Source organism: Pipra filicauda, unplaced genomic scaffold (genome assembly GCF_003945595.2).
Source record: "Pipra filicauda isolate LSUMZ 115617 unplaced genomic scaffold, ASM394559v2 scaffold22_size4397567_pilon, whole genome shotgun sequence".
NCBI classification, from domain to species: domain Eukaryota; kingdom Metazoa; phylum Chordata; class Aves; order Passeriformes; family Pipridae; genus Pipra; species Pipra filicauda.
In genome coordinates, this window is record NW_024104343.1 from 4,315,217 (window position 1) to 4,336,064 (window position 20,848).

At 37.0% G+C, this 20,848-nt stretch overlaps 1 protein-coding gene across 1 annotated transcript in view; it reads right to left on the reverse strand.

Moving 5' to 3' along the window:
• Positions 1-997: 997 nt before the first annotated feature.
• LOC113997578 overlaps positions 998-20,848 on the reverse strand; it is a 32,050-nt gene continuing 12,199 nt past the window's right edge. Inside the window, exons 9-14 of the mRNA XM_039381544.1 lie at positions 13,381-13,577; positions 11,133-11,197; positions 10,801-10,907; positions 7,675-7,786; positions 3,001-3,100; positions 998-1,002 (exon numbers count right to left, since the gene is read on the reverse strand). Of these exons, the coding sequence (XP_039237478.1) occupies positions 998-1,002; positions 3,001-3,100; positions 7,675-7,786; positions 10,801-10,907; positions 11,133-11,197; positions 13,381-13,577 (586 nt within the window). The remainder of the gene's footprint in view (positions 1,003-3,000; positions 3,101-7,674; positions 7,787-10,800; positions 10,908-11,132; positions 11,198-13,380; positions 13,578-20,848) is intronic.

Genomic DNA, 20,848 nt, shown 5'->3' on the forward strand with positions numbered 1-20,848 from the left:
CTCATAGGTATGCTCCATCCATATAAGATAATTCACCTAGGACAACAACAATCTCAACAATCTTGGGTCTGGCTTCTGTTCCCAAGATCATTTACCCATCTATTCAAGTCTTGTCTATGGAGCTGCCTGTTTTAAGATAATTAAGCATCAGGAATTCCTTGTTCTGCTCTTCCCAGCAAGTCCTGAAAATCTACACTACTGTCAGAAACTAAGCATTGTTAAGCTGACTCAGTTATTAGTACACAACTAATTACTGTTTGGCAGGGTTTCACAATTCTAAATCTCACTGAAGAAAGAAAAGACTCTTCATAATGACTGCTTTAAGCATATTCCACATCAACAAGTAGCCTACTAAGCATTTATATCCCAAATCTGACCCTTCTCTGCATACAGAAGAGTTTATTTGGTGCAGGTAATGCAGAAATTCATCACACAACAGCAAGTGAAACAAGTGACCATACAAAGCAGTCACAATATATCTTCAACAAATTAAAAAGAATGACTATGTGGTTGTTCAAGCACTCAGAAGCATGTCAGCAAACAGCAGTAAACAGCTCTGATACCCTCTGACACTAGTTATTTATATCATGGAGGCCAAAAATCTTGTTGCAGTCCTGTACCTGGCAAGCAAAAGTGTTGTTTATCACCAGATGCTCCAGATGATGCCAGAAATATCCTCTTTGCCTTTGCTGCTCATTAGCAGCACTTCTGTAACTGAAACAGATTTCAATTTTTTTTGAGAATATCTGCTACAGGATGTTCTAAAAAGCTTAAGCTATTCCCTTAGGAAACAAAACTAGCATCCCTACCACCATCCACATAGACAGCCTAACCCCATTCTACACAGGAATGCATTTTTTCATCACAAAAGCCCTGATAATATGAACTGAAAGTCTGCCAGCCACCTTAAAGCACAGATGTTCACATACTATGGTAACGAAATTTCCATACTGTATATACTCCACCCAATCCATGTAGTGCAGATTTTCCACTTTTTTCATTCTGCAAAGATCAACAGTAAAAGGAAAAAACTGAACCCTTAGTAAACCTAACACTTTCAGACTTCAAAGGTGGTTTCTATATGTAGCAGTTGCTTTATAAAAGAAGCAGCAAAGACAGAGAGACAAGTACAGGTCCATTAGCTTTGGATCTGACAAATAAGCAATTATTTTAAAATCCACCCAGCTTCATTCAAAAAGATGTTTTCTAGGGAATTGTCTACACATATGTAGAATAAATAGTAAGAATAGATTTTTACTTCCATAGTAATTTTTTCTTTACTGATTCGGTAAAGGAAAAACTACTTCAGTTACAAATCCCTAACTAGTTACAGAAATGACAGTTTGGTCCAATGCTGAAAATACCATTTTTCATTCATTAGCTAAAACCCAAGTCTTTAGAAGCAACATATATCTGTGCTACATGCTCACCCGCTAATCAGCCTTCAGAATTGCAAAATTTTAAAATATTATCTCAATGAATATTTGCAATTAGTTTTATATGACCATACTCTATATTGTAGGGATAAAAAAAAAGATGATCATGCACTGACCTTGTCACTATAAACACAACTTTTAAAAAAACCAACAAACCATCCTTCATTAACTGTTCTCTGCTACTGCTGTAAAGACTAAAGCACAGAATGCACACGCTTCTAAGTAATTTTGAATCCATTGAAAAAAAAAAAAGACTAGTTCCTTAACTGCAAGGCAACACCTAACCACTCCTTCATTAATCAGGATTCTAGATTTGCTATGGAAGTTCAGAGTTTCAGGTTAAGCTCATGGAATTTAGTTTTGAAGATCTATATAAATCCTAGGTATAGTTTTCATCAAGATATGCAGAAGCCTTTGCAAAATATCTGAGCTCTAGTACTCAAAATAAGGAAATTTAAATTCATTTTAAATGGACAATAAAAGCCAGATTAGCATCCACAACGTAACCACCAAATCACAACATATGAATGAGCTACTTAGAACTGAGATGGATACAGTGGCGACACTTAAGGGACTCACGAAGAGAACAGAAAAAAAGAGTTTGCTCAAAATAATCAAACAGTAAGTCCCTCCAGAGCATTTAGAGAATCCAATGACATTTACAAAGAACAAACGTGAATGTTTTTGGAACAAACATTAGGTAACCAGTAGAAGTACAGATCACTTCACATTAGGTGACTTATGCAAAAACTTTACAATATACCCTCAAGACTAAGATGGACTTAATTAAATCCCAGTATTTTAACTAATATGTCAATTAAAAAATAAATCTTTTAATCATTGCAATACATCACAAATTCATACAAAATCAAACACTGAAGACAGAATAATTTGAGGTTAGACATAATACTGCAAGATGGTAATTTAAGTTGGGTAGTTAATATGCACTATGAATAAGAATTAGATGCAGCACTTATACAAGCAGCTACACATTAAACAGGTTAGAAGTACAGTAGCATCAATAAAAATCCTTTGCAGTAACATCAGATAATAAAGTACTGAAGAGAACCTTCAGAACCCTCCAACTGCACAGCTCTTCATAAACTACAATGTTATAGCAGGACACTGTGGTAAATTTTTGCCAGCTGAGTAGCACTCAGTGCTTATTGCCAGTGAAGTCTAATACCATCACTAACTTAAAGTAACATGGTAGAAGACAGTAAAACACTCAGTGCAACCACATGTAGGAAAACAAAGACAAATAAGGAAAAGGAAAAAAACCAGGAAGGAACAGTGGCAGCAATGGAAAGATAGAGTCTCAGAGGAACACAAAGACAAACTCTCAGGACTTTCATTTTATCATTTTGCTAATGTCTGTGGGTTCCATCCCTACACCAAACATAAGTACCCTTTAAAAAATTATTTCATTATGCACAACACAGTGAAGTTGAACAGAGCTTCTAAACTGAACATAGCTGAATTAAGTCTTTGGGTCCTAGTCATGCTCAGAGAATTAAATAAAAAAGTAACTTTAAAATTCTTAGAAGACAATATGAGTACTTACCCATGCCAGTTCCAGCTGGTGCAATCTCTCTAGAGAAGATTTCTACAGCTTCTTTTTGTTTATGGTGTACAGCAAGCCAAATAACAGCTTCCCGAGGACCCTGCTTCAAGAAGGTTGAAATTAGATTAGCTTAGATGTAGAATATTGGTTAAATTTACCAAACTGAAAAATAACTGTAGCTCAGCATTCAAGTTAAACTATTCAGTGACTTTTCATCCACCATCATTATAATTTGCTATTAATATTTCATTATCTTCCTTTTGCTACCACAGAATCAACTATTGGGTATTTCAGACTGCTAGGACACTGTACCTCTTCTCCAGCATTCTCCAAGAATTAAGTACTGTAACTAACAATACCAAATACTTGGCTTCACTCTCAGTGGATCTGGCAAACAAACTTTACTCTTAAGTGCACTGAGAGTACTTTGGGGTCAGATTAGAGAGCCAGATGCACTTCTCTCAGCATCAAGAAGGAAGCAGATCTGTCCACAGAAAACAATTCAAACCTAATCTTTGGGACGTACACATGAGAACAGAACGTGTAAAACTCACCAGGATTTCAGAGAAAAGAGGAGATGCTCCCTCTAAAGGTAAATCAAACCAGTACTGTGCTCCCAACTCTACAGTCAACTAAAACACCTGCCCTTGCAGACAGATAAGCACTGTCTCTTGTTAAAGATTTTACTTCTCTAAAAATCTGCTATCAGCCACTGAAGGATCCACAGTTGGAACCAATATACTGGCAAAAGCCTTAGACTGAACATTAGGTCTCACTGAGGGCAAAGACTATTTATTCAAGAATTTGCAATCACCAGCAGGAACCACCTTTAGTTCACCTTTGAATCTATGAAATCTGCCCACAATAGAAGTCTGTTTCTGAATGTCTCTTACTTGCCTTAAAGCACAAGTGCAAGTACATATGAAATGGGATTGCACAAGATGTCAAAATCTGCTGGTCAGGAGTTTCTCACAGCACTACTCAGGTACAGAGTTCTGCAGCAGAGTATTTCTTCTCTCTTGAAGTCATCTCTTGTTTTGTTTATGAATACAAAGGTTCTAAACGTTCTTTGGTAACCTTACGTGAAATTCTTGGTTTACTTAAATCAATATAAAAATCAAAAAAGGATAAGTGACTACAAGACACTAGGAGATTTCTTCCAGTGTTTATATCCTTCTTCAAGTTAACAGGAAAGGATGTATTTCATAAAAGCATGAAAAAAACCACGAAAGTTTGTGCGGAGTTACTTTCTCTTGTTATTCCACAGAGCTTAGAGCACTTCATAACTCTTTAAATGCCCTGTCTAACTAATTTCTTTCTATTTGTTAGCTTTTGATATCCCAAAGAGATCATTATGTTAACAGACTACTAAACCTATTCCAACTGAAATACATGACAAAAATCCCTCAATAAAGAGGATCGCTTATGTCAGGTTATACCAAGGGAGGAAAACTTCCTACTTCATAGCTTGTGATCAGTTAAAATTCGATAATGAAGGGCCTTCTTGTTTTAGTATGTTTAAACCAATGTCCTAAGTATTCATGAAGCTGAAAGAATACTTTTCTCTACTCCCAATTCTAGCGGCATATCCACACAGAGGTACTCTGAGGTAATAAAAAACATAATTGCTTCCTTTTTTCTTAAGTACTCCTAAATAGACTCATAGGACACACACAGTTCATTTCTCAGCCTCCAAGCTCTCAGCCTGGAAAATACCTGCCATAATACTCTCACACTGGAAATCCTGCAAACTTGATTCACATTTCTATCAGATGATTTCAATACTTGTGTAGGCAAACCCTAAAATAAAAGTTTAGTAGAGCCAAGGTAGAAAAGGTTATATTCTTTCTGATCATGTAGATCAGGCATCACTCAAAGGATAAAAATTTCCTTCTATGAATATAGGAAGAGATGTCCTGATCAAGATAACAGAGATAACAAATATCTCTAGAAAAAAAAAATAAATTCCAGTTTAAGAAAGTTTCACTAAGCTGCTGTAAAAAAACAGTTGCTACACAAAAAATATGCAGCCATGCAATGAACTCAACAAATGAGTAATTTTAACATTTACTGTTCCCAAAGCTATCACATGATTCATTAAATTACTACAGATAATAATGAATAGGAAATGCCCTTGTACAAAACACACTCATGCATTCACATGCTTCTATTTCATTTCAAGTTCTAGGTTTACTTCCTTGCTCACAGTTGCAACATACAATGGTCCATTAAAATAAGATGAATCCTGTTTTCAGTGGCTGAATCCAGTATTAAAACTAGATATATGAACTATTTTGAAGTCATTAATCTTCCAGTATCAGAATTAAAATAAAAAATAAGAAAACAAAGTCTTAACAATGTGTTGTACATCAGTTAACAAAGGGTTAGCAGAAAACTAACAAAGCACATACGGTTTTTATGTAGCAAACTCTAATGCTCAATGTACTATTAATAGATATCTTTTACATTAAACACATCTAGTATTTCTAAACAACTCACTGACACTTTGTCACTGTCTGAACTCCTTCCCTCAGCAAAAAACGACAGAACAGGAGATATTAAAAAAAAAAAAAATTCAAACACCACTATGGTGTCAATTCAGGTCTCTTTCTTGCTCATGCTGGACTACTGCTGACAAAGCAAGCTACCAGAGTGAAAGGCAGCAACCACATAAACAGGCAGAGAAGTCTGAGAAAGGAAAGGGGGCAAGCACTCCTTTATTTCTCAAGGATACTTCATGCCGTCGGAAAGAGTCAAAACTCCACACAGCAGCTCAGACTACAGTATACAGGCCTATATAAGCCTGGCATTTACAGTGACTTCACAGCTGCAAAGGCAAACCTCTGCACTAGTTTGAGAGATGGGCATGAGAATTAGTCCAGCCAAACCAGCTGTCTACACAGAGCTCCAAATGTTATTCAACTTACCCTGTCTTGGTATTCACTTATATATTTGCTTCTCTTCAAATTTATATGGTAGAACCTTCAAGGCAGGAACTGTTTTCCTTTTGTGTTAATATTCTGCTTAGCATAATATGGCTCTGGTTTAGACCACTGTGATTTCTAACCCAAATAACCATGTCTAATCTTGCATGGAAAGACATGGTAGGAAAGAGTGTTTAGGGGACCACATTATTCCTACCTGAAGCCCCAATGAGTAAATGTTTTCCTTAGGATTCTATGACTTTATATTTCAAATAGAAAAGCAAATCCCAATCCCCAACCCTTTTTCTCAAGCTACTACGTCTGCTTTCCAGATGAAAACTCCTCTGGCTAGTTTCTTCTAAAAAGCCGGAGGAACCACGAAGCGGGAAGGCAATAGAGCGATTTCCTGCATTTCAGCCTTAGCTCTCACATCCTGTTTAAGGCATGTATGAGAAGCACATACAATGGTGGTAACTCTGTGTTTACTTTTAATATGAGACCTGGGAGCTGAGGCTGGAAATACAGAAAATACTACAAAATACTCAATTTCATTTGAAAAAATTCTTCAATTTTCTGCAAGCAAGGCAAACTCAACAATCAGGAAGGAGAAATTGCTCTTCAACTCATTATTCACTCTATACAATGACAGAAAACCTCCGATGTAACAATTTAATTAAAGAATATATTACAATGCATAATCATAAGAAGCTGGTACGAACAAAACACAGACAAGTTGAACATCTGGGACATCTGTTCCTATGTTTCAAAATTTTGATGCTGCAATCTCAGTAACACACTTAAAATTGCAGGCTTTATGATCCTAAAATGAAAAAGACCACATTATAATGCTCAGTCCTCAGGAAGCAACTCCTGTTGCTGTGCAGAAGGAAATTGAAACTCGAGCACTGAAACGAATAGCTGCAGATATAACTTGAGCAATTACTAAGAACACTTAATTTTAGTAAGAAGTTCACTGTCCTTCTCCAGATCACATTCTTTTTTCCCCATACAACACCAATTGTCAGCTATTAAGTGTCAGCACTAAGAACAAACTTAGAGTTTTGCCACGTGTACCTTAAGAGTTTTCCAAGACTGCCACTGACAAAGAAGAATTAAATGCTACTGTTTTGGAACAAATTAAACTGTCTAAATATTTAAAGTGCATGTAAGTGAGGGCAAGATTTACATTTTTCCTTTAAAAAGGACTTTCATACTCTCAGATTAGGAAAACAGACCATGGATATCACAGCTGCAGTGGCTACAGCCATCATTCATATTCCTACATATGAATTTATTCAGTCACAAAATACAATGCAGAATTAGGCATGTGAAGATTATTTCACAAGTAGTACTCACAGGCAGTTTTAAAGTTGTGCAGGCAACAATAATGCTGATCCTTCCTGACTCTGCAATATTTATAATGTGGTCTTTCAGCATTACATTTAACGCAATTTAAGTCTATGCGACCAAAACTTTATTATAAGACATTTCTTTAGATGAACAACATTAGAATGGACCACAACAACACTTTTGTAAGATTTTATATCAGTGCCTCTGGAAGACCCAATACTGCAAAGACCTTGCCAGTGTTAATTTTGTACACTAAGTAGTGACACTGAATTCTTTGCAACATGAAGGGGTGAAATTCCCAAGATGATACTGACTTCCTTTAAAGTTGTGGAAAAGATAACAATGTGGAAAGATTAAAAGAGGTCAGTAAAAGTTTAAGAACACTCCACTGAATACTTACACCATCTATACTCCTTCTAGCATGAGGTCCATATGTATCTTCAGACCCTAAAATCTGTATGTTAACTGCACTGTAATCTTCATAACCGAGCTGACTGAAAATAAGACGAGTCCTGCAACAAACGATTTTTTTTTATTAGTAAACTGCCTCAAAACAATTATCTGAAGTAGCCCTGTGTGGTCCACAGAAGTTAGCTCTGTCACGTAAACTGGACCATGGATACTTTACACTAAACAAATATATCCGAAAACTACAAATCAAGTGATTACTGACAAGGAAGTCATGCCTATGAATTTATCCCTGGGTTTCAAACTGAGCCTTTTGTTTATTCAAATTATTTGAAAGATGATAAGCAAAGACAAATAAATGTATTTCAGTTCTTACTGTTATCTTTGAAATAAAGAGAGCTTCAAACGTCACTAGAGTATATGCAATCTTCCTGGGTTTCACACTGCTAATTCAGTTTGTAACTCTGTTTCTACTATAAGGCATTACGAACTACCGATAAATACAAGAAACAATCTTGTTACATCACAGGCACTGATGAAGGGGGGGGATCAAATGAAGGAGAACCACTTATTCAAGCCTAAAAGATGATTACTTGGAATTAATGAACATACAACTCAAATGCCAAAAAGCATATGTTTTTAAAGAGCACGTTTTTTCATCACTTGTGCCTGTCCAGTCTGACACTGCAATCTCTCAAATTCTTTTTATAAAACAGATATTCCCACTACAAAGCACATTGTGTTGAGTGCCCAGTCTGTCCAATCACAATAAAGAGTATGAACATTACCTTTTTATACAGCACGAAAACACACACTGCTTTAAGAGAGACAGGAATTAATGCTGGGTTTTGACAAATAATAAATTTGGAATAAATAGACTGCTTGCAACAACTCAGAAAAAACAGCCCAACTGTGAAGTACTAAACCCAAAAATGACTACAGCTAACAAAAAAAAAAATCATATGAAGACCAAAAAAAAAAAAAAAAAAAAAAAAAAGACAAACCACAACACAAAAACTCCACAGTAAAAAAAAGTTAGAAAAAAGTTTTAAAGCATCCAACTGTTAAAAATAGTCTGACTTGTTAACATGTTGCAGACTGGAAAAATAAGTTAAATTCTGAAGACCCTAAACTGGTTTCCTAAGAATCTTAGTCTGGCACTCTTCTAGATCGAAAAAAGATTTTATCACTTGAAACACTGGAATTATGTTAGGATGAGAAAAATAGTTTGCATAGGTGAAACATTTCAAAGACACTGCTAATATATCATTTTTGTCATAAATATTAGCATGGCACCTGAAAAAATGAAGCAATGTACAGGAGTTAAATACAAAATATAATTTTCTAATTGCTGTAAAGAGATGAAGGTGGTTCATGTACCACAAATGAGGCCACCTTTAATTTTGATGAGAAAAAAGGAAAAGAGACCTCATTTAAGGTAACTAATTTGCAAACTGTGTCTGTAGTAAGTTATTTTAAATTATTTATCTACAAACATTACAGTCAGAGATATTACAGTTCAAAATACATTCTATGGGTAATTTTTAGCTCTTTCATTTGTGTTGGTAACACAACAGAGAATCATCAAAAATAAAAGGACACCAGAGACTACTCCAAAAAGACTTCTTCACACACGTATTGCCAAATCCCTCCTGCTTTCAATAATGAATGTAGTGAGGTGTGGGTCAGTGGTCAGTCACTTCTACTGCGACTGCAGTGAAAGGACAAGAGGAAATGGCCTAAAGCTGAGACAGGGAGATTCAGATTAGATATTAGAAAAAAAATTTTTACTGTCGGAGTGATCAGGCAATTCAAATAGGTTGCCCAGGGAGGTGGTGGAGTCACCATCCCTCAAGGTGTTTAAGAGGTGTCTGGATCTGGCACTGAGCAATGTGGTTTAGGGGTTACAGCGATCATCCTGGGTTGATGATTGGACTTGATGATCTTAAAGGTCTCTTCCAACCTTGATGATTCTATGAACAGGAATTGGTGAAAAGACTGAAGTCAACATTTCCTACTGCTGGTAGAGCATTCTCTGAGAGGGATCCAAACAGTGTAATTCTTATTCTCTGTCTGGGCTGACATACACAAATCTTTTGAACATGCCACACAAACAATTCCACAAATTAAGCTGTTTAAGACTGCATTTGAGATGGAGAATATATTTTTGTGTATTGTGATTTTTAACACACAGAACATGCCTACAGGCATGCCTCATGGGTTAGAGGTTACTTATCAAAATTAGTCAACCAGCCTTCAACTACCTCACATCAGCTTTCTTCTGAGGATTACTCAGGAGACCATAGTAAACAAGCTGAATTAATTTTCTAGAGGTTGGAGAGGCAGCAGCACCACAAGCTGTTTCAATCAGGCAAAAGATTCACGTAGTCCAGTCTGAAATAATGTGCAAGAGCAAATATGAAAGGGAAAATACACCAATCTATTTTTTTTTTTCTAAAATAATGACCTAGCTTCCAGAAAGGGTGCTTTTCAGAGGTTCTGGGTCCCTGAGTCTTTGTATCTAACACCTCCTGGAAGTTTTTTTTCCATCATTTGATTTTCTCAGCAGCTCTTGGACACATACTCTTTTAGCATTTGCACAGTTTACACACCCCTATCAGTCTGCTCTCATCTGTCATGTCTCTTGAGGGAAGTCAGTCAATGACTCCTTCACCATAATGCTGCACACAGGTACATGAGCAGTCACTATAAGTTCACAGTAAACCCTGTATTTCTGACTATTCTAGTGTAGTTGCTGCATGGGTCTATAACAGGATGGCAGGAAGTTTTATATAAAAGGAAATTTATCTCATAACTAGAAAGACTGGGGCTATTGGAATAAATGCTCAGATACTCTTGTGAGGATATGGAATTATATTTAAGAGGAATCCCTCCTTGCCCAAATATACTGACACGAGTGCAGTTATATGTTGAAAGCAGGTTTCCTGAACAGGCTACTTAAGTCTTGAAATATCCTCCAAATAGGAAGATTATAATCTTCAAGGGTTCTTACAATGTTAGAACTGTGACACATGATAGCAACATTATTTTTTTCATTATTTCTGAAAAAAACAAAACAACAAAAAAGCAGATCCCCTTCCAAGACTCAAATACTAACCTTTGCAGAATACCTTCTGCAGTGCGTTTTCCTTTTTGTACTGCCTTTGGACCTCCCACTGGACAGACAGCAGTAGCTCTGAAGCCATCAAGATAAGTGGCATTTACCTAACAATAAAGGGATTATGAAATTACATGCCATTCAGTACTGATATGCAATAAATGCTCTCAAGCAATTATTATCTATACAAATACACACTTATTAACATTATACAAATTAACAAGTTTTTATATATCAAATAAGGTTTGTCTTTTTAAACTTTTCTCCTCTTTCTTTTACTCTTGGGGCAGAGAAGATGAGAATATCTCACACTCCACTGTATGAGATAATACCTTATAAAATGTTGACGGAGGCGATCCTTTGGCTCCACAAACTTTCACTGCTCCACCATCAAAACCTATAGCAGTTAAAAATCAGTATTTAAGCTTCTTCAACATAACTTCAAAGACATTCTTTTGTGATACATATTAATCAAATGCTCTTAATTAAAAAGTAAATCGTTGATAGCTGTACTGCCACAGATGAGAGAACCTCTCACAAAACAGTCCTTCCTGCCTTAGAAAGCACAGTGAACTGGTGACTAAATTTATGACTTCCGTGTGCCTTTTAAAAGGGTGACTGAAATGTTTATTCACACACTTAAAAATACTTAACACAGAAGGCAGCCTTAGGACTTCAGACTCAATAGTTATTTCCCACTAATAGCCAGTTATTGCACACACACACACACAGAACATACAATTTACTGTAGCTGGTTGGAGCAGACTGCAGTCCCTCACTTGGTAAAGAAACAAAACAAGGTGAGAAACCATGAGAGTTTATTTGCTGATAGCTTAATAAATTAAGGGATAACATAACTTTAGTTTTCTTGCCAATAACAGAAACTGAACAGTCTGAATATATGTTCCAGGGTAACTACCAAGTTCAGTGTTAGGAGTATTAGTGCAACAAAAAAAAAAAAAAAAAAAAAATTGCTGTTTTGGCATCAGGTCAAGCTTGAACTAGAGAAAATCAATAGGTGCAACTCCTTTAAAATCAGCAGTGCAGGATCAGCACCTCATGCCAGAGAATTATACTACAGTTCATCTGTACCTAACCTGTGCTAGCAAATATTCAAGAAGCAGTTCAAAGCTTTATACAAATACTCTGAAAAGACTAGATCAAAATATACTCAAAATGTGACCAGTACAAATTTTACACATCACTCAAATAAAATCATCACTCTGCAAGACTGACATGAGGTTAATTTAACTGTCTGAATACAGTCAGGGTGAAGATCTGGAAGAGTTTCATGTTTCGGGTAAAGGAGTAATACAAAGAAAAAAATCCCACAAAACAAATGCATAGCATCCATTGACAAAAAAACCACAAAGGCACCTCTCAGTTCAAACACTGCAAGTAATGCAGCAGCATAATAAAAGTGGCAACGTAAACAGCAGAAGTAGATAGCTTGCCTGTTTTTACTGGTGTACGTGTCAAAGCACTTCAAACTGAAATATTTAAGAAATCTGCCCATTTTCCATCTGTTATATTTCTAAGAGGGCTAACTGAAAGTTCATGTGAAAGTTCATTTTAAGTTCAAACATGTCATATCAGGTCATTTGCAAGCTAAGAGTTCATACGAAGGTTAGAGTTTCTTTAAAAAAAAAAAAAAGACTGGGGGCTTAGAGTAGCAAGCTGGCCTTATCAGACTGCCATTTGGTTATGTTGCATGAGCAGAAGGTTCAATGTATTGTTTTATGGAATTTTTATTATTAAAATATTTTTCATGTTACAGCATTTTCAGTTTTATCACAGTAAGTTTTTAATTTGAGATTTCAGTTGTTCTAAGCTTTATAAAGACACTCGGCATACTGTCACAGATAAGTTCCATTAGAATGAAAAAGGATACAACATAGATGCAGTAAAAAACAAACTTTAAATGACAGTCTTGCTCAAACTACAGATCTTCAAATCTGTTAAGCCTGGGGGTTTTTTGTTTGGTTTGCTTTTGAAGCTAAATCTTGAACATATATTATATCCACCTTTAGCCTACTGCTGTTAAGTGTTTCCAGAATAGCAAATGGACTTTTTCAAACACTGATTTTCTGGGGGCAATCCTGTGCCTAAGCATGCTTCTACCACTTAAGATGATCCACCTAAATTACGAAGTAGTGCTTTGAAAGACTTTCCATTGTTACTAACGCTTAAAATGTCCTGTACACAACCTTTTTTTTTTTGAGAAAAGAAATTGAGCTGCAGTTTAAAAAATATTGAAATCATAGTGGAGCTGTGTCAGTGTTGTTCATGCTGCATACACAGTTTAAGGACTTGGTAGGTGCAGGGCATGCATTAAAAAGTAAAACAAAAGGAGTAGCGATCAAAGATATAAATTAGTCAGCAAGATAAATAAGAGTATGCTTAAAATTTCTAAAGGAATTTCTATAAGAAGTCCTTGAAAAAAATCAGTTTAATACAGTATCACACTCTAAGGAACTGATTTAACAAAAAATATGCTGAGACAACATGGAAATTAAAGTAGCTGCTTTAGTTCGATAACACAATTCATTGACACATCTCTTTACATGTAAGAGGACTAACCTGGAATTTCAGTGATCGAAACTTGGGAAAAGTCACATGTAACATCTGGTAAAAGATAGCGCTGAGGATTTCCCAATTCATATACCAACTGTTCAGCTACAGTGCCAAAAGAGATTAGTCCCCCTGTGTCTGGTGGTTTGGAAAGAATAAAGTCTCCTTCAGAGGAACATTCTACAACGGGAAAGCCTATGTTGTGCCTAGAACATGAAAAACATTAAGAAAATAACCCTATAAATACAAAGGAAAAGTGAAAAGAAAAATTATTAACACCACACCAGAATTATATAGTAATGACCAATTAAAGAAAACCTATCAAGAATTAACAGATCTGGTTGTTTCTACAGAAACATACCTAAGAAAAAGCACTGGACAAACTGCTTGACTAAAATATTAAGAAGATGCAGTTTATTGTCTGGCAAAGAAATGCAGACATAAAAGCAGATACCAACAGCAAACATGGAATTGAGGAGGGAAATGGAGAAGGACACTAACAGAAATGGTTTGAGTAAAAAGAAGATGAAAGAATTAGAGGACTATAATTAAAGACATAAATTCAGAAGAAAAACAATGATTGCTAATTCTAGCCCTGTTTGGTTACTGCAGCACACATAGCATGAAAGGGAAGACATGTAAATACATCCTGCACTCTGGATTTGTAAAAAGGCAGTAAAAGCAGGAAGAACAAACTGTACTGGAAGCCTCAGAGATGAAGGGAAGTAGAAAACAGGAATAATCACACATATTAAGGACAATTTCACATCAATGATACACAGAATAGTTTTAATCACAGGCATAGCAAAACCAAAAGCAGTAGAGTTATAGATATGTTCATAAATTAAAATATACTTCCCCCTCACATTCTCACAAGCGTTAATATACAAAATTAATTGAGTAACTCATAATAAGAGGCACATGTTGGTCATTACAGCAGCAGGGCAGAATTTTCGGGATTATATGGATGAGATGCAGACATCTGCTTTTCTAGGTAAAAGGTTTTTATTTTATTTACAGAGAATTTGAGCAAAATTAAGGACTTAAAACTTTTCAGAAGTACCTGAGATTTAAAATAAGTGCTAATATTCTTCTAAAAAGGCTACCTGGCTAACCCTCTCACAGGAAGTCTGAAATTTGTACATGTGTCCCAGAAACACAAAATGAACACAAAAAGAGAAGGAGATATAGACCCTTGCCAAAGTTAAACTGTTCTAAAAAGGTCCTAATAATGAAAGGTGGTGAACTTCACCACACTCATTGAAGTCAGTGACCCTCAGGTCTCTCACACAAACTTAAAATCAGTCTATCCCTGAATTTAATTATTTGCTGGTGGTAACAATGTGCTGAACATACAACCAAATTCGTTATCAGCAAAGGTTACATGAACATAGTTTGTTTAACATAAATCCACAAAGTTTGGAAGAAAGTAAGCAAAGAAACCAGTGAACTCTTAAGGGACATTTGTAAAAGTTCATGGGAGTTTGAGCAGATTCCTTATCATTGGGAATATTCAAACATAACCCCATTATTTAAAAAAAGGATTAAGATACAAGATCTGTTACCAGAGATCAGCAACTTTAATGCTTATAGCATACAAAACTTTAAAAGTATGGTAGCTAGTAAACACCTAGAAAAGCCCACATCAAATCAGTAAAGATTATACTTCAATTGACTGGTCTTTGAAACTAGTTAAACCACCAAACAGATGTAGGGAAACAAAAAAAAGCCCACCCTGGTGAATGCAAAGAATTGAAAGGAATCAACAATTTTTTATACAAGTTATTCTAGTGGGGTTTTTCTAGGGGAAGAGGAGGGAGAAAAGACGGTGGCAACAAGTATAACATACCACATTTTAAAGAGTAACGCAGAAAAAACCAACACCCCAAACATCTCTCAATTCTTGATCTTGAACATTAATGTAGGGTAATAGACTAACGTATGTAATTATCCCAATTTTGTAAGTAAGGAGATGCATACAGGAAACATCATGATTTGTCCAGGGTAACAAAGCAGGATCGGTGACTGAACAAGGCTAGAATTAAGATGCTTTTACCCTCTTGGTGCCATCCTTGTGTGTTTGACCCTACCATCTATCTGTCCTAAGTCAACAGCACCTTGTGAGTTAGGCTCCAAGCAGCTTATTTGAATCACCTATCCAAAACATATCCCTTCCCTCAAGACAGATCACCCAGTGCAATCTCACTGCACTGACAACCAGCATCCCTGTTGCAGCCCACTTTGATCTCAGCACATGGAACTCTTACGATACATTCCTGCACTTATTCCTGAGTGACCTTTGTTTGGAAGCAAGAACTAGACTGTAGACACTCAACTTCCTACTCTGAACCACTGACTCTACTGACAGTGATTGAACTTCATTTTGCCCAAGCTCCACTCTCAAAAGATCCAAGCCGTTAAAAAACAAAACCCAAATATGCTGTAGTGAGGCAAAGGGAGAAATTTCACCCCCTGAAACGGTTAAAATCTGGCAAATACTTAAGCCATTAAAAGAAGACCAAACATGGATGACAGCAGATAAACAGTATCAGTATAAACAACACTATTATTCAGGTCTCTCAGTATGCAAAAGGACAGACTCAGATTTTCTTGTTATCTTAGGACCACAAAAGACAGGATCTTTATGGTGGAGTTTTTTATACTGCCACAGTAGCTGGAAGGAGCTCATATAGGTACTTTCTCAAACAGCTTCTAAATAGCCTCTGACTTTGAGATTTATTTGCTATATGAAAACAGACACTCAATTCTTAGGACTTGCAGCAAAGTGTTGATACAAAGCTTGTAAGAAAATTGTCTGGAGAAGACATTTTAACACACAAAAAAGCCCCCAGACAAAAACAAATACCACCCTCAAAAAATCCAAACCAAAACAAAAAAACCCCCACAAACAAACAAAAAAACCAAACACCAAACCCAAACCAAAGGGGAAAAATAAAAGTCTTAGAGTCTTCCTAGGAGAGGCATGATGACACAGGATACTAGCATGTCCTAGCATGATTAGAATTTTTAGCTATATTTAAACCATTCTGAAATTTATGACCCAGAAAGGTCAGCGAAAAAAACCACTACAATCAGTGACTTATTTGGTCATCTCTTTCATTGTTACTCTATTTCACAATGAAAGTATCAGGGAAGACTTTTTGCCTTTGTCAAAGATAAACATGAGGGATGTTTCCTCCTTGGGGTACAACACTACCCAGTGAACTTTCCTGAATGCTGTTAGTTGCAGAAGATGCGTGTTCTCCTAGGTCATGTCAGGTCTGAAATTTTTAAGAATTCACAACACAGAGATGCAATGACTTGAGCAAGAAGCCCCTGGATTCTATCTGTATTTTAACTGGATGACTGGAAAAATACATATATCCAGTACTATCTTGTAGCAGATGACAGTAATAATCCACATTAACATATGTATGCTTAAGAGAAAAACGTATTTTGTGAATTGCTAAAAGACATTACTTAAAATTAATTTTCAGCATGGAAAGAAACTGGTCTGTCACTCCTATTGCACGATTCGGTCAAGTGATATCTACTTAAACCTGGCATTAAGAGCTCTCTAGCAGCAGTAGCTGCCTGAACCAGGTATTCTAGCACATACCACACCATCACATGATCACACCATCACCTTGACCAGCACTTCCAGTGAAAGCAGTAACTCTTTGCCTGTTTCACTAGTAGGTTTTGCTGAATGACTACACACCATATGACATCTGCTCTGAAGGGAACATGCCAACTTTAGGCTGCCCATAACCCACAGCCAAGCTTTAATTTTGTAGTGTAGCAGGGGAGTTAAATCACAGAACTATGAACTTCAGCATCAATTACGGTCATGGCATCCAAAGCAGTACAGTGTCTAAGTGGCACCTTTCAATAATAAAAGAATTGTATCAGTTTAGTGACAAAATTCCTATGCAGGACAAGGCAAGATCAAGCAGTGTAAACAATTCTGAAAGAGAACTACTAAAATGAATTCTAATTAAATTATGTGATTGTGTAATTAATAAAATGTAATACTAGAGATAAATATCAAGTAGTACTTTTAGAATATTTTGAGCAGTTCTTTCAACACAGAGTTAAAATAGAGAAGTACTATACATCAGTTTGTGAAAACTATCATTCTTTAATCCAAAAGGTCCATTTCAGGTTGCATGTTTGATATTTATCAATTAAATAAATTACACACATTAGTCAACTACAGCACTGAATGAAACGAAGCTAAGATTAAACCTCAGAAAACCCCTTCAAACTGGGGCTAGATGGGCATTAACAGTTAAAGCAGGTTCTCACTGACTACAGTACAGGGGTACCTAAGTCACAAAACCGGTTTTACTACTGCAGAAACCTCATCAACCACCTACAGCTGCTGTCCTATTCTTACAGCAATCAAGACTCTGAAACTGAGTCTCCTGTCAGTTCTCTGCCTGCCAATGACTTTGATTTTTTTCCATGTAAAATTCTAGGTTTTTTTCAGTTTTGGCTCTCAGAAATGTTACAGTGTATGGGCATGTATGAGGTGATAACTTGAATTGCCTAAGAAGAGATCCCCCCTCTCTCTACTCCAGGACAATTCACTATTCAACTCTGTGGAGCCATGAAGACAGCCTTCCTTCTTATTTTGCCATGCATCTTACACCATTTGCGTTACAACAAAAGGAAAATCCATGATCAGTACTTTGGGGAAAGACCTTGTTTGAGACAGGTCATAAAGTATCAAATCCCTCAAGTATCTCATTCTAGCCACTACTGCTAGACTGAGATTAATGGCAACAGAAGATGGGGACTGTTGGTGTAATACATTTACTTGCAAGGGAAGTTACTGCAAGAAAACAAAAAAGCCACAGCAATGTATGTGACATGGGAGTGAACCAGAATCCAAGTAAGCTGTGGTATGAACTTCTAGCTTTACAACTGATGCAGTTTCCTGGGACGTGACTCAATGAATGTCATGCTGAAGAGAGCTCTAAGCCAAGCTTCTCAACTGCCTGGGTATGCATTTTAACCACAATGCTATTAGGCAAAAAGGAGAAGCTCCTACCACTTCCAGCAGTGTTTTGACAAGAAGTTCAAAACTGGTAAAGTGTCAGGCAAGATCAGCACAAGCTTATGGGTAAAGGTATAAGCATCTATTTACACGTAGGTACCAAAATGTTTCCTAGCATGCAATTCTGCTTTAGGTAAAACTTACTGATTGCATCACTTATCTGTGCTGACTAGGGCATTTCAGACTATGTATTGTATTTAAATACTTAATGGCCAGACAATTTCAGCCTAATCAGACCAGCTGCCTGTGTTTTCAGCTGTCTGGAATACGTGGTGGTACAGAGAAAAAAAAGCATTCCACATTGCTGATTGGGACTCACATGCTGGATTTTGTTCTAGTCCCAAATTAAAAAATCTGGATCCAGCCCTTAAGAGACTACAGCTATTCACTTACCCTTTTGGTCATTCCAGGCCAGAAGATTATGCAGTCTCAATCATTGTACACTCTTGGCTTAGGACAAAATGTCAGTGTTTATCATCTCCTCAAAATGATTACTCTACTGATCAGCATTAGTTTATTCTCTCCTGCATTTCAAAACAAAACAAAACAATGTACTAATCACCCATTGGCACTAAATAATCGTGAGAGACAGCAATGTCTGGGGATAAATGAAACTAAACAGAGCTGTGCATTATCAATATCGTTTTGGCAATACAGTTCACTTTGACACATTGTATGAATTCCCCATTGGGATCACAGAATATGCTGAGTTGGAAGGGACCCACAAGCGTCTTCATTACTCTCCTCTGGATGCTCTCTAAAAGCTTAATATCCTTCTTATATTGCAGTGACCAAAACTGCACACAGACCTCAAGGTGAAGCTGCACCAGTGCAGAGCAGAGCAGGACAATCCCCTCCCTCAGCCGGCTGGCAATACTTTGCCTGTTGGCCCCCAGGACATGGTTGGCCCTCCTGGTTGCCAGGGCACCGCTGACTCATGTTGAACTTGCCATCAACCAGGATCCCAAAGTCCCTTTCCATGGCACTGCTTTCAGCATCTCATTTCCCCAGTCTGTCCATACAATCAGGGTTGCCCTTGTCCCAGGTGTAGAATCCGATACTTTCCCTTGCTGAACTTCATACAGCTGGTGACTGCCTAGTTCTCTCATTTGTCGAGGTCTCTCTGCAGGGCCTCCCAGTTTTGTCCCGCATCCAAGTCATTTATGAAGATGCTGAAGAGCACAGGGCCTGAGATGGAGCCCTGTGGAATCCCACTAGTGACAGGTCACCAGCCTGATGTTCCCCCATTCACTATTACCCTCTGTGCTTGACCTGTGAGCCAACTGCTCACCCACCACATGATGGTGGTTTATCCAGCTGTGCTGGACATTTTATCCAGAAGGATGCAGTGAGAGACTGTATTGAAAGCTTTACTGAAATCCAAAAAGATTACATCAACTGGTTTCCCTTGATCAGCTAGGTGGGTTATCTTGTCATAAAAGGAAATCAGGTTTGATAAGCGGGACTTTTCTCTTATGAAGCTATGCTGGCTGTGACTGATGACAGCATTGTCTTTCAGGTATTTTTCAACACCTCTCAGGATAATCTTCTCCATAACTTTACCAGGCACTGAAGTGGGACTGACAGGCCTGCAGTTACGTGCTAGACATTAAACAGGGAGCAGTGACACAGTGACACATTTTCACTTCTGCTGACCATCTGCTGACATAAATTACTATACAAATAACAGGAAAGGAATAAGTGCCTTTTTTGATAACACTTAAAATCAGCATTTAAGAATGCACGTTAGACTTCTATAGACTGTAAACTAATGGTTTCTTGCACTGTCTCTGCTCATCATTCTCTGTCATCAGAGAATGCACACAAGAGGCGAGTCAAGCAGCCACCTTCTCACTGGGAAAGTAATCATCACCTGTCCCCTCTACCTGTCTGCCTGTTTTCATGAAAACTGGATAAAACCTTACAGCTTCAAGATTCCTGCCTTTAAGTCAAATGCATCAAGGAGATACACACAGCAAAATTAAAGAAAGTGCCTTAGGTCAATAGACAGAAATCAAGGAAATTTGGCTTCTATCAACTAAAGTAACTTGGGAGTCATGAGTTGGAACATGCACTTCACTTGTTTTACATTAAAAACTTACTTTACTGACAGAACAAAGAAAATGAAATAGCAGCTTAGGTTTTAATAGCTAACCATTAAATAGCCACAATATACACACATGAATATTCCTTAAAGCACCCTTTTGCAGTGGAATTGAGTTCCCAGAAGTATCTGCATCAAACATTCCAAGAAAATTAAAAATAAACAAACAAAACACCCGCAGAAAACACCAAAACCCCCACCAACTAAAAAACTATGTTGTGTGAATGAAGTGGGTCCAATCCAGTACCTCTATACACATCAAGACATGATAGCGTACACACAGAATATAAGCTCTAACTTGCCTGGCTTTA